Source organism: Convolutriloba macropyga, chromosome 4 (genome assembly GCF_964194025.1).
Source record: "Convolutriloba macropyga chromosome 4, txConMacr16.3, whole genome shotgun sequence".
NCBI classification, from domain to species: Eukaryota; Metazoa; Xenacoelomorpha; order Acoela; family Convolutidae; genus Convolutriloba; species Convolutriloba macropyga.
The window spans coordinates 68,497,874-68,512,186 of record NC_134471.1 but is presented as its reverse complement, the minus strand read 5'-3'; the positions used below and the strand labels follow the sequence as shown (position 1 = coordinate 68,512,186).

The 14,313-nt window shown below is 33.8% G+C and overlaps 1 protein-coding gene across 1 annotated transcript in view; it reads right to left on the bottom strand.

The window, feature by feature from the left end:
- Window positions 1-14,313, bottom strand: part of LOC142337852 (uncharacterized) — a 125,311-nt gene that overhangs the window by 84,604 nt on the left and 26,394 nt on the right. The window contains exons 8-13 of the mRNA XM_075387408.1: window positions 13,588-13,707; window positions 12,860-13,043; window positions 12,302-12,412; window positions 11,526-11,682; window positions 4,047-4,274; window positions 3,597-3,713 (exon numbers count right to left, since the gene is read on the bottom strand). Coding sequence (XP_075243523.1) covers window positions 3,597-3,713; window positions 4,047-4,274; window positions 11,526-11,682; window positions 12,302-12,412; window positions 12,860-13,043; window positions 13,588-13,707 — 917 coding nt within the window. The remainder of the gene's footprint in view (window positions 1-3,596; window positions 3,714-4,046; window positions 4,275-11,525; window positions 11,683-12,301; window positions 12,413-12,859; window positions 13,044-13,587; window positions 13,708-14,313) is intronic.

Below are 14,313 nucleotides of genomic sequence, written 5' to 3'. Positions count from 1 at the left end.
AAAGTATTTTGCATAACAGTGGTTTTCAAAAAGACAGCCAAACACATTTAGAACAAAATCTTAAATGGACAAACCAAAAATGTCAGAAGAATTGCTCTTGAATGACTGGCGAGGCAATTTAATTCAGTAGCAGTAGCCTAGATCAATTTTTCTTTATGGGTGCAAAAAACTTTTCCACTGCCGGGATTCGAACCCTTGACCTACCTATCCATAACCACCCGCACTGACCACTGCGCTATGCAACACTATTTTCTACAATTCTGCATCCGATTTTACATTAGCAGCAAGCTTTAATTCGGAGCAATAGAGATAACTCAAAAAGTAAAGAACGAAAGCGTGAAAAAAATCACTTTAGAAGTCAAAGAATGTTTTAGAAGAAAAGCGCAAAATAGTCAGGCATGAAATTTGCATAAAAAGACACACACATTTACAATAATTGCAATGAACTTAGTTCAAGAGCAATTAATAATAACAAAAGGCGGATTGTTATCTGCAGATTTTGGACGTTTAGAAAATGTTTTCTTTTGTCAAATTTCCGCCTGGAATCTACTTCCCACTTAAATAGCAAAAAAACAGTGGTCCCGGAAAATTTGATTTTATTTTACGTCTCGTTCGCCTACCAGTTAATATATTATTTGTGGAAAAGAATGCAGAATAATGTTTTTTAACAGGAAGATTGCTACTGTAAAGTATGTACGTATATTTTGTTACGTTTTTGACAATCAATTTGGTTTAATCATATTGAAACAATTTTTACCAGGAAACAACATTTTGGAACTGTTTTCCAGTTTATGTCTAAAACAATGCTTAGGTTTCCATCAATGCTGATACCTTGTAATAATATCAAACAATGATTGCCTAAACAATGATTGCCTAAGAAATATCCTCTTTTTTCTCGCATTCGCTTTCACAGTCAAAATTAAATGTGGCTATCTGGCAAGTTTCTGGCAAATCAATTTTGCTCCCAGATCATAGTTCATGAACTTCTGGTTTCTATTTTAAAGAATAGGAAGATTGAGGTTCACTTAATTGTTTGCGTCCAAACTTTGCAGATAATGATTTTTTGCGCTTCCAATTTTCTAATTTTCCTAATGTTTGTTGATTGCTGCATTAAATTATTGAATGAAAGCAAAATGACATTCTAGAGCACAGATGTGCAGCTGGGATTATTTTGTGAACTGAAGTTGCAATTTTAATGTCGATGGAGGTTCCGTTTATTTAAGCGCCGAAATGTTCAATTAATAACAAGGTAAGAGTCCGCAGTCAGTGATGCAGTATTTAGAATAACTCATTCCCTCGATCGGATGCGTTTGGTGTTTGGGGGTCTATGTAAGTGCAATTGCTGTAAAAATGGACCAGTGCTAGATTCGAAGCAGCATTTCTTACTTGCAAGCTTAGTGAGCTAACCCTTACACCAACTTGACTTATGGTGTTCCGCAAGGAACTGTGTCAGGACCTCTTATTTTTTTAATATATGTCAACAATTTTTCTGAAAAACTGGAAGGTGAAAATGGTGTTGTTCACATTGCGGATGACACTGGTATTATATGCAAATTAATGTTTTCAAGTCAGTTGTGCTCTCTCATTTTTCTTTCAGTGGAGTATTCCTTCAAACTCTTACAGCGAAAAACATAAACCGCATCAACAGGCAAATTAACTGGGGAATAAAAATTTGTGATTTTCGACACAAAATTTGACCACTCCATTCTTCTCATTAAGGCGCTTCAGATTTTCTCATTAAGGCTCTATCCTGTCAGCCGAATTGTTTATGTCAAAAGTTATCCTAATAAAGCTACAAACAGATATAAGAAACTGGGAAATATCCGAAAAGTTTAAAATTTTTACTAGTCGCCATAACGCTAGACAGAACAAGAGAACAAATCAAATTATTATAAACATACCCGGCAGATTGCCAAAAAATAGCCGCCGTTGATTCCAATAAGCATGATTGGGATTGAAATAACAGAAGATATTGAAAAAAAAAGATTTTTGTACAAAAACATTTTTTTAAGTCCAATTTATTTTGATGAAATTTCGTAGTTGATTATACTTCTGTTTCTTAGAGAGAGGCTACAGGGGCTACTATCAATAACAATAAGCATTAAAGATGGTAAATAAGACTTATAGGAACGACGTTCAAATAGCGGGCATCTAAAATTGGGCTTTATGGGTTTATCCCGTTTCTATTTCTGACATCCATTTTTGTACTAACTCTGTTGATTTTGAATTGCTTTGCTGAGCAACTGATGTTCAAAATCACTGTTAGCAGAATGGGAGAAGAGATAAACTAGCCTAGAGAAGTCAAAAAGATTTCACGCAAAATGTTGAAAAGGCGGCAAAATGAGGTAAAGCGAAACATTTTGTTATCCGACGAAGTAAAAAAACAGCAGGACAAGTCCTGACGTACAATTCAAAGAATTTTAATTGACTAAACAGAAAAACTAGACTTAGAATGGACTATGAGTGAATTGAGAGAACCATTTTTTAAGAAATCAGATTAAAAAATATGAAAAAAAAACAGAAAATCAATGACAAAATGCCGCATGTGAACAAAAAAACCACCAGCGAGAAATTAAAATTTAATTCAAACAAAAAATTTAGGCCTAGAATGAGCTGTGAATGAATTGGGAAAACCATTTAGAGAAAAGCGGGTCCAAAAAATTGAAAAAACAGTAAAAATCAGAGTGAAATTGCCGCATGTGAACAAAAAACCACTACTGACAAACCGAATTTTTGTTCAAACACCGTTTTCTCACTCTACTTTAAAATTAGAGCAAAAAAAGTTCACGCCGCAAAACCACTCGCTTTTTCGCTCCATTTCCTGTTTCGGCGTGACCAAAATCACTACTCCAATTTGACTTCAAAAATCATGAAAATGTGTGAACAGATCTTAAAAAAAAGACAGCGCCCCAATACAATTCAAATTGTAAATAAATAGGATTGCTATAATAGCCGGCTGAGAAGATGAGGGCGGCTATTAAAAAAGAGAACGAAAACGAAGTGGATTAACAAGTCTTTGATCTTGAAAAGCGTTTAAAAATGGAACAAAATGCCCTCTTCAATAAGAACTTTTAACAATAAAACTTGCTTTAAAAATGCTTTAATCGAGTTTTTGCTCGATCAGCACAACAAAGTACCCGTTAATAGACAAATTTGAGCCTTCAAATCCTATTTTTACCTATAGGAACGAACAACTACAACACAATTTTAGGATTATTGTATTAATAACAATACTGATTAATTTATATAACATTTTAAAGCATGTAGATATCTAACCTTAGGGTTATATTCTGAGTAATTTACATGTTTCAACAAAAAAGCTCTCGAACATGGGTATCTCTTATAAGCCACTCATGTTGAACAAGTAGAGCTTCTTGTCAAGCTATGTCAAGCTTATCGTATGCACAGTTTACATTAGGTTGTTCTCTCTCCACCTTCTAACATTTGACAAAGAAGAGATATATGTGGAGATCACTGCAAGATGTGCAAGCGCGAGTTGCCGAACCTACTTGTAGCTTATACGTCTTTAGAAAGTCGACGAAACTGAAGCTAGCATTAAATCTATAAGAGAGATGAGCTTCGTGTGAAGAACTAACATTTCAGATCTGGACTCTACATCTTCTGAGTCACCCTCGAACTTGACAGAGAAACTGACTGGAGCTGTGAAGTCGTTCGGGTACACTTCCAGCACAACAACTTGCATACACGCCATTCTAAACATTTAAAATGACAAACTGCAGCATCTGGTTGAATATTTCCATGTTTGACCTTGATTGTTTTTTTTTTCATTTTTCAATTCAACCCAGGTGAATAAATAGCTAGCGATAAAGATTGAAGCAGTTTTTTTAAAAAAAACTTTAGACTTCAAATAGAGTTCGACCTATTGAGATTTACAGGGATAAAACACGCAGTTTCCTATGCACATGTTCGCACATATCTTGACGTTTCCCTAGCATGTATTTTTATAGAGATTTCAGAAAAAGTATTTCAAGTTTTATTAAATTGAAAAAAACCATAAGAGAGCAGATTTTTATTTTAAAATGCACCGATTTGTGTCATCACAGGGGACGGACGCCTCGGGATTGTCCTTAGTCATCAATTTCACTCTGAAGTTCGACTTTAGGGAGTCTTCGAACAGAGGCAGCTCTACATTCTTCACACCCAAGGCGTAGTATTCTCCATCAAAGGTTGCGAAGTGGGGATAGCCCAGAACTGAGCATGATCGTTTGCAAGGTCGAGCTTCGCAGCTCCACACACCGTATTTGCCACAGGTACTAAAATATCAGTATTAATTACAGCTCAAAGAAGTAGAAAAAAATGGCATAATTTGTCAAAATTAGAAGGTGGATCGAAATATACCTGTCAATGTTAGTTTTTTAAATAGTTTGAAACGAGGATGTTAGTTTGTTAAATTGTTTCGCAGCCAGATGGCACTACGGCGTGGTCTGTGAATTTGAATTAGCATGATGGATGCAGAATTACAGTTATGCATTATAGAGTAGTCATTACATGGCGTTCCTAGGAAAATACGGTAGCGTTGAAATGATGCACGTGAAATATTCATAAAGTAATTCTAGCTTCACGAACTTAGTTGTCAGAGCAGTCCAACACGACACTTTAATGAAAAACAAGTGCAGTTCCGAAACATAGCGGCAAAAACATTTAAAAATTTTGTACGGATCATCTCACATAATCTTTGTTCTATGTTTATCAATGATTTCACGGACTAGCTACACAATTCTCAGGCTGACTATCATTTGGCACCAAAATTAAGTTGGTCTGTGGAAACCTCGTTGAAACTCAACATTAATCATACAGCATTTTTCAACTATCATAATTTGTATCAAGATTTCTCATTAACATAGCCAGAAAATAGACAAAGAATAGCAGCTGTTGACCCACTTTACGCACATCACGGTTTAAGCAGAAAAAAAAACAAAAAATTGAAAATTGACAGAACTTGTTTCTAAGTCTCAAAAATTTTTCTAATTTTGTTAGGCAGTTTCACCCAGATTCTAATGTTATACCTAATTCAGCTTCTAAAACAGGCTATTAAGCTTAATGCTAATGCCAGCTACCAATCACTCCGATAAAATTTGGTAGATTAATGCACTTTGACTTAAAGTTCGGGCTTCATAGGTTTGTTCCCTTTCTTTTGATTTTGCTCTTATGACCTTGACCGTATTCACTACATGGCGTATTTAAATGAGACAAGAAAATCAAAAATCATTCAGTTGAAACTGTGAGAGAGAGAGAGAGAGAGAGAGAGAGTCAAGAGTCAAACGTAAATATCGTGACTTGTATAGAACTAAAAACTTTATCAAAAAGTAAATCGAATTAAAGAATATAGCACAACAAGTCAAACGGAAAGATTGAAATAACTAATGACCTGAACAATAACATTTTTCCAGCAACATGAATCTTTGTCAGTCAACAAAGCATAAGTTTTTAACCGTTCAAAAACAAACAAAATCTGAAAACAATATAAAAATATACAATTGAATCAACGCATACTTCGAAAGCGTAAACCATACATTAACTTTGCCAAAATCAATGAAAGACGAACCAAAATAGCAAAAACACAATTTGAAAGAAAATTGAAGTTAATGGCCTTAAAGAATTGAACATAATTGAATAACAACAACATTTAAAAAGCTATTTTGTTTTAAAAGTTAGGCTCCACAAAAAAATGAAATCGTAAACATCAGCATAGCATAACATTTTGCAATCAAAAAGATTTTTGAATTTCATTGGTGGGAAAAGGACAAAGAGAGCAAAAAAAGGCAAGTTTCAGAAACTGAATAGAAAACATTTCAATAATAATTGATATCTAAATCATCAACAAAGAAAATTAAAAACAATAGCTAATAATCATCTGAAATATGAACAAAAGACCGCACTGTAAAAAAATCCACAACTACTCTTTTGAAAAAAAAATAGTGTCAAAGCCAAGAAAACCACTGTTATGAATTCAAGTACCTAAATAGACCCGTTTATGCCTTAGCCGCACCAGCCGCTAAGAAGTGTTGTTAACGGAAATAATTGCTAAGACAATGAAATGAACAACAAAAAGGCAAAACTCAAACGTTTGCTAAATTTTTTCGAAGAAAAAGTTGCGAAAGATATCAAAGCCAATAGCTAAAAACTCGCCAATCGCAAAAAATTAATAGTTTTAATTGAGGATCCATTAGGAACCAATGAGACCTGCCTTAAATAGGACTAATTGATAAGATAAGAAAGCAATGAGGCTCGTTAATGCGCGTTCGCACATGATGTTCCGACTCGAGCACATCAACATTTTTGACTTAATTGTCAACCAAATAAAGAGAATCAAAAATATAACTTTGAGTTTTAAAAACCCCAAACTACTAATTGAACTAAAGCCATGCCTCATTAGAGCGCTGACGAGATCTGCCAATGAGAAGACTACGAGAAAAAAAACAAAAAAAAACAACGAAATGAGCCAAAACAAAAATTTTCAAGTATCTTAATTTAAAAGACCTTGTAACAACGTCAAAATGCAATCAGAGAAAACATTAGCTACACAAGTTTACTCTTTCTTAACTACAAAGCAGATGGGATTTTTCCTCAAAGGGACTATGTAACAAGTCCACAAAATTAAATAACGAAATTAACTATGTAATTAAGTCCACAAAATTAAGAATTAAATAAATTCAAAAAACAGCCGGCAGATTGCCGGAAAACACCCGCCGTTTATGCGCGTGATGCACATCGTAATTGAAACAGAAAAAAGAAGAGATAGTTTGACCTAATTTTATCTCTTTTTTCAATGTCAAAAAGTTATCTAATTCGGCGAGCAGTTTTCGTTGGATACTAAAACTATACTTAATTCAGCTTCTAAACTCAAAGCTAATAAGCATAATACCAATGTCAGCTAGCAAACAATCTAATGAACTTTGATAACCTAATTCTCAATGACCTAATGATCGGGTTTTTTTGGTTTATCCCGTCTCTTTTGATTTTGCTCTTCTGACCTTGACTGTATTCACTTTCTTGCTTAATTCATTGATTCATTGGATTTGGAAACCATTCAGTTGAAACAGTGAGTGAGGAAAGTCAGAAGTCAAACGTGCAATTCCTGACTTATGTGAAACAAAAAACGTGATCAAATGAAAGAAAGGAGAGCGAGTAAAATAATAGCCTTTTGAGAGGCTGACGGCGGCTATTAATCAATCAACATTTTTAAAAACGTTTCATAACTTCGTACGTCTCAAAATCCCTTAGCCTTTACAAATATATTTCTTAATAAAGATACAAAAAAGTCAGTACAAAAGTATCAGTATAAAAAATCGATACTACCTGTATTTGTTTGAACTAAGCCATTGAAAAGAACTAAAGCTGGAGAAAACTAAATAAAACAAACAAATTGCGAAAAAACAAATTATTGAAGCCAGTAAAATTATTAGCTTTATCTGAACATTGTTTGTCTTTCAAATATTATCTATGGCAATTCAGCTAAAATTATACCGAACAATTAAATAAGTTCACGCGGTCCTTGTTTGGGATCCCATCACTACGCGAATATGTAAAAAAACATCATTATAGAGAAGAACAACAAAAACTGGAAAATTATTTAAAAAAATTTTGAAAACGAATAAAAATTATAAACATTAAGGCTATTGGCTATACACTGACTGCAATGATTAAAATCATTTATCCAATCCTCAATTAGAAGCTTATTGGACCTCTCAGTGTTCTAGGACTACAAAAAGAGCGACTACTACTCTCAGCGTTTTGCAACAGTCAAAAACAGCAAATTAAAAAAAGAGAGAGAAGTGTCGAAATCAATAAAAAGTGAACTTTTCAATGAAAACTTTCTATCCTCAAACACTTACTAACAGCAATGAGATGCTTCTTCGTTTAAAAAAATGACTTCAGAAAATCAACAAATATGCACAAGTATATCGAAACCACGAAATTTTTACAAAAAACACGTAATATCAACGCCAATAAATTCAATAACTTTCAAAGCAATTCAATAAAAACGCTAAATTATGCCTCGATGAAAAAAAATTATGATGTTTGTTTTTCATAAGTCATCAAAAACACTTCACAAAAGGTCTTATGGTTATGAAAACACCAACAAATACAGGCAAAAGGAGAAAAAAATCAAAAAGAAAAGTGAGAGAAGAAAATGTCTAAGCCATATAAACTATAATCTTTTCTCTATAAACTTTCTCTATGATACATTGAATGTTTTGTCTAAACAAATGGAACTATTAGTTTTATGATAATATCATAGGATTTCAAAAGGAACCCAAATAATGAGAAAAAGAATATCCAAAAAATTGAAAAAAATTATAAAAACTCGAGGCATCAAAGTCATAAAACCAATAGTTAGAAGTCAAAATCACTATCCAGATTAATTTGGTTGCAGTAGAAAATAAGGAGAGACTTTCATTACTGAAATTGATAGAGCTTAAAAAATATAGGTTTAAGTTCGGTTAATGTTCAAAAAAAATCGAAAAATTATTTTTAATGTCTTAACAGCCATTAGCTGTCCAATCAAAGCACGAGATAGCTTCACTTACTGCTCATTATGGAGCCTATTAAACTTTTAGTTAACATTTTTTAAGCTATAGGACTTCAAAAATTTTGTAAAAATCTCAAAAATAAAGTCAAAATTTCATTAAAAATTACGAAAAGTCATAGTAGAAGCCAAAACAAACAAGTGCGACGCCTCGAAAACGAATTTTTTGTTCCTTGGGCTTTCTTTGACAGTAAGTGAGGTTTGTCATTAACGGAATCTGAATATGGAAAGTGACTAGTCTATAAGTGACTTTAAAAAACAAAAAATCGCGCAAAGTTTTCTAAAAAAACAGCTCTCAAAGAGAATTCGAGTTTTGTTTTTTATAGTAAACTTACCCATGAGACCAAAACTAGCGTCTATTAGAAATTTCATTTAGTAGCGTGAAATGTAGTCTTGAATTGATATTTTTTAGAAAAAAATCTAAGTTTGAACGAAAATTAAGCTAAAAGTGAACAGAAGCATGCCAAATGTTCTGTGTTCACACAGAACTTTCAACCTCGATAACTCCTCGGAAAAAACGAAATTCAGAAAAATCTTTTTAATTCCTGACTCTACGCTGGACGAGCTTTTTAATGATACCACGCACATTTCTCTACGATGAATATATCGATCGGCCAAAATTGTCAGTACAAAAAAACCCATTTGAGTATATAGTTCCTCCCCCCACAAGTGGGGTCGGAACAACAAAGAATAAATTCGGGTAAACTTAAAAAAAATCGCTAATATTTTTGGCAAAAGAGGTTTTAATGTCTAGGAAAGATTTATCTAAAAACTGAAACAATTATATCTATTCAGTCATGCCAGAATGGCAGCGGTTGACAGCTGCTTTTTATGAGCGTAAGTAATCAGACAAGAGAAGTAATGGGCAAAGATAAAAAATGCACTTATATTTTGTGATAAAAAAGTCACTTTTTTATAGTTTTCTTATATATATATATATATATATATATATATATATATATATATATATATATATCAAAGTTATAAAAAGGCTATTAATAGGGGAATCATGAACTGTATGCTGCAATTTTTTTCTTTGCGTTTTTTGGTTACGTTTTCGAGGTAATTATTAAGCCTGCTCATTTGCTTCAAACTTAAATCAATCTCTCAGTACCAACCACGTAAGAAAATTCCGTAATGATTCGAAAATTTATGTCGACAGTTTGCAAGGTCACTAATTTTCCTAGCTGGAAATAATTAAATTTCGACAACTGTTTTCCAAAGGAACAATCTTAAGTAGCCTAAAATAATGATTTAGAAAATTTTGAACTTTTGATATAACTTATTTTCAATGGTGATAAATTCAGTGTTAACAATGTATACAGACAAACAAAATAATTGTTAATTGACAAAAGATCCACTGCTTTGGGGCAACTTAATATTTGGTTTGCTGTATTCGCCATAATTGCTATGACGGTCAGTACACTCGAGTTACACATATATTCCATTTGATATTTCCGGGTCGCCCTTTCTTAGTATTCATAAAAAGATAGATGCAATGTCAGGTAGAACATAATGTATTTTCTAATGCGGTCTTTGCATTACTACCAGGAAATTGTACAAATTTTATCCAACCCAGAATCACATTGGACCTATTGTGATTTCTTAGAATTTTGTACTATAAGTAATTAGGGTTACAGTTTCTAGGAACAGTTGGTAAGGGGGTTTCAGCTCACTAGAAATTAATGAATTCAGTCAACAGCCTACCCCAGACATTTGAGAATTTTTATCGTGTAAGATCTTACAAATTTCGGACAAAATTGTCTTATAAGTACTTATAAGATTATGCGTCGCCTGACTAAGAATTTGTAAGACAAATTATCAGGTCTTACAGGATAAAAAATTTTGTATCAGGTCTGATAAGATCTTACACGATAAAAGTTCACTTTTGTCAGATCTTACACGAAAAAAAATTCTATCCGACAAAAATTGTTTATCGTGTAAGATCTTATAAGAATCCTATAAGATCGTGTTAGATAAAAATTCGGAAATATATGACTCATCCTTTTGATAAGATTTTTATCAGATCTTATACGGTAAAAAAATCTTTAAGTACGTCAAGTTCTTCATATTGAAGACAATTCAGGGTTGCTTTCAAGCAGTCGCCAAAAAGCTATAGCATGCAACACTTAAGTGTCAGAGGAACAAAAAAAATTATCTTATATTGTCTTTTGAGACTCATAAGATTTTGTGAAAAAGGTTATTCGAGTGTAAAAGACTTTTTCTGAGGCGTTGATTATGAAACTAGGATGTAAATTTTTTTTCAAAGACCAAAACTATCTTAGACTACTAAGATTAGCCTAGTACCTAGTTAAGACTCAGAATAATACTGCCGCCAAAATAGAATTCATAAACATTTTTTGTTTCATAATTTGGTTAGTTTACCGATTATTCTTTACTTTCACAGGAAATTGACTACGTTATACGGTTATATAGAAATCATTAAAACATATAGGTCTTATCAGATCTTACACGATAAAAATTCAGCCATATGTGAACTTTTATCGTGTAAGATCTGATAAGATACTTAACAGATCTTGTAAGATATCAATTCAGCAAAATTGAGTTATTATCTTATAAAATCTGATAAGATACTTATCAGATCTCACAAGATAACAATTCAGCAAAAGTGAATTATTATCTTAAAAGAACTGATAAGTATCTTATCAGATCTTACACAATTAAAGTTCACGTAGGGCAGAATTTTTATCGTGTAAGACCAGATAAGATCTTACACGATAAAGATTCCGGAATTACTGGGGTAATGATCAAATCAACTCATAGTCTCATTTTTCGATTGCGGAAAAAAACCCCACGAAAAAAAACCCACTTCATTTTAGATAGACGGAAATAAACCCCCACGGAAATTAACCCCCACGGAAATAAACCCCCACTTTACTATTGATGTTTGGTTATGTTTCTTTTTTTTGTATTTCAATCAATTGTTGAATCCGAATTGATCATTGGCTCTTACCATTTCAAGCAGTCACTGGTCTCCATTTCGCCCACAACATAGTCGTCCCTTTCTCCGTATTTACAAGTGCAGTTCTCAGATGCCACACAACCATGGGGTGCCTTCGCTTCTCTGTAGTAGCCAGGCTTACAGTAGCAGCCAGGGTGAGGGTCCATGGCTGAAAATACGCTCAAAATTTTAAATAAATTACCTTACCGGATAATACAGTAGGTGAATGTATAATTCATGTCTTTCCCATTACAGCCCCCAAGAAAATTATACTCCCCATTATCGTACATTTACGGTATTACGGTAATGGAATGGGGGGGGGGGGGTAAATGTTGTTTGACCACTCAGCTGGAGGGGGGGGGGTGGGGGGTTATAATTAGAAAGATCTTACAATTCAGTGGGAGTAAAACAAGGAACTTGAAAACTTCTATCATAATGCATTTAATCATATATATGTATCGTATATATCATATCATATATAATAGTATATAATAGTTTCGTAATTGCGCTTGCTTTGCATTTTTTCCAAATCGATCCCACAGCTTGTATCCCAGTCCAACGTTCACCCTTGGAAAACACCAAATGTGCAAAAGAATATCAAAATGCCAAATTGGTCTTCAGCTTTCACTGATTGTTTTTCAAATTAAAGTTAAAGCGTCAATTTTCCTCATTTGATAATTTCGATTTTTGAACCATCTTCAGGTGATGTAAAATACAAATTTGCGTTTCAAAGTTGTAGGTTCACCATCGGGGATGCAAACTGTGAAGTGATTGTGTGAGACACTTACTGTCGATAGATGTGAACTGTGCGAAGTAGTCTTCGGGTGTTTCTCCACAGTGGGGCTGGTGTTTGGGTGCGAGAGTGGTGAAGTACTCGTTCTCTCGTTTGCACGCCTTTGCTACACAAAAAAAACATTTCGTAGTCAAATTGCAGGATTTTTTTATTTCTTTGGGTTCTTTTGCACAAATTGAAAATTTATGTAAGAACCGATATCTCTTAAAATCAAATTAAAGTGCTTCTGGTACACAAAAAAAACTTTTCACAGTCAAATTGCAGGATTTCTTCGGAACTTTTGTCGCTCAAATTGAAAATTTATGTAAAAACCGATATCTCTTAAAATCAAATTAAACTGCTTTTGCTGCACACTAAAAAACAAACATTTCACAGTCAAATTGCAGGATTTCTTCAGAACTTTTGTCGCTCAAAATTTATATAAAAACCGATATCTCTTAAAATCAAATTAGTTATTAGAAAATGTGCTAATTTTTAGGGGTTCCATTCGCGCCGCTAGAATTCACAGCATTTTTTTAATTTTGAACGACACTGGAAAGCAGAGGACACTAACCACACTTGGTCCATTCATCGTCGCAGAGTGAGTTGGAGACACACTTGTAGTGGTATGCCTCAAACACCCCACACATCTGCTCATCTATGAACTCCTGCCTTGATTCATCGTCCGCGAAGCGCTTGTCCATTCCGGCAAAGCAGTATGTGGCCATGCACGCTAGTTCGTACTCCTTCTCGTAAACCTGTCAAATGCTAGGTATGATCAAACTTGTCGTTGTTTATTGCCATGATAATTGCTGAGAATATGCTTAGATGATAAAAATTCGTGAATCAAGTAAACAAGCAGTGTGCTAATAAATAAAAAAAAATTAAGTATAAAAGAATATCCAAATCCACCCTGAGCGCTCCCTGTGAAATAAAAGATTATAAAACTACTAATGTATACCATGCCAGGGACTAGCTGATATCTGTTTCTCTTTTAAAAAGTTCCTTTGGACGAAGATAAATTAGACTGCATTACGTTCCTGGAAAAGTTTTTACTGGGGAACCATTGCGTTTTTTTTTGGGTGCAGGGGTGGGCAGTATTTTTGATGTCATTCTCTTGGCATATTTTCTATTTTCAGGCTTGCCTTTTAATTCACAAAAGTGTGAAAACTATTAGTTATTACTGAGAAAATGAAATGAGTTTTTTCGACAGTTGATCAATAGCTTTTGCTAGGTTTGAACCATTTCAAAAGATTTCCGAGGATTTTTAAAATCAAATCAATCATATGCAAAATGACTAACGAGGTCTTGTTTTTCGGCACACTTCTGGAATATTCCCATCCTCAGTTGTGCACACTCTTGGGTCGCCCGGAGACAAGAAGAGCCAGAGTCAACACAGGGTTTGCTCGATCGGATCACTTCCTGCAAATTGACACAACACAATAGTGCATTGAGAAAGAGGGAAATAGTTAATTCCTTCCTCACGATAAAGATCAAAGCACAATTTTGGTATTTTTACCGCTTGAAAATAATTATGTTTGAACAGACATTTTGACCCAAAGAATTTGCAAATAAAATTAAACCTAATTGCCCTGAAAATAAAACTTCTGTTCCTTTTTGTATGACCATATAAAATTTCTGGAAATCTTTTTCTTTGACATTCATGTAACGTTAAAGAAAAAGATCTTTCAAGACATTTGTATGATCATCCGGATCGATTCATCAGTCTGGCCAAATTCTTGTATGATCGCACAAGATACGCGTTGGTACATCAAACTAGGAGATTTTGCTTTTGACATATTTCCCGGGTTGACCACCATAAGCCTTTCTTGACAACCATATCCAAGCCATATATGGAGTTTATGGTAACTTGGCAACCATATAGATGACCATGCAAAAAATCAACATTGCTCAAAAAGCTCTTAAAACACCCATACAATGCACTCTGAGTGGAGAAAAACTCATCAAGACGCTTGAAAAAAAAGTTCATGGTGTCTTGGGAACCATATCCAAGACTATACACATTTA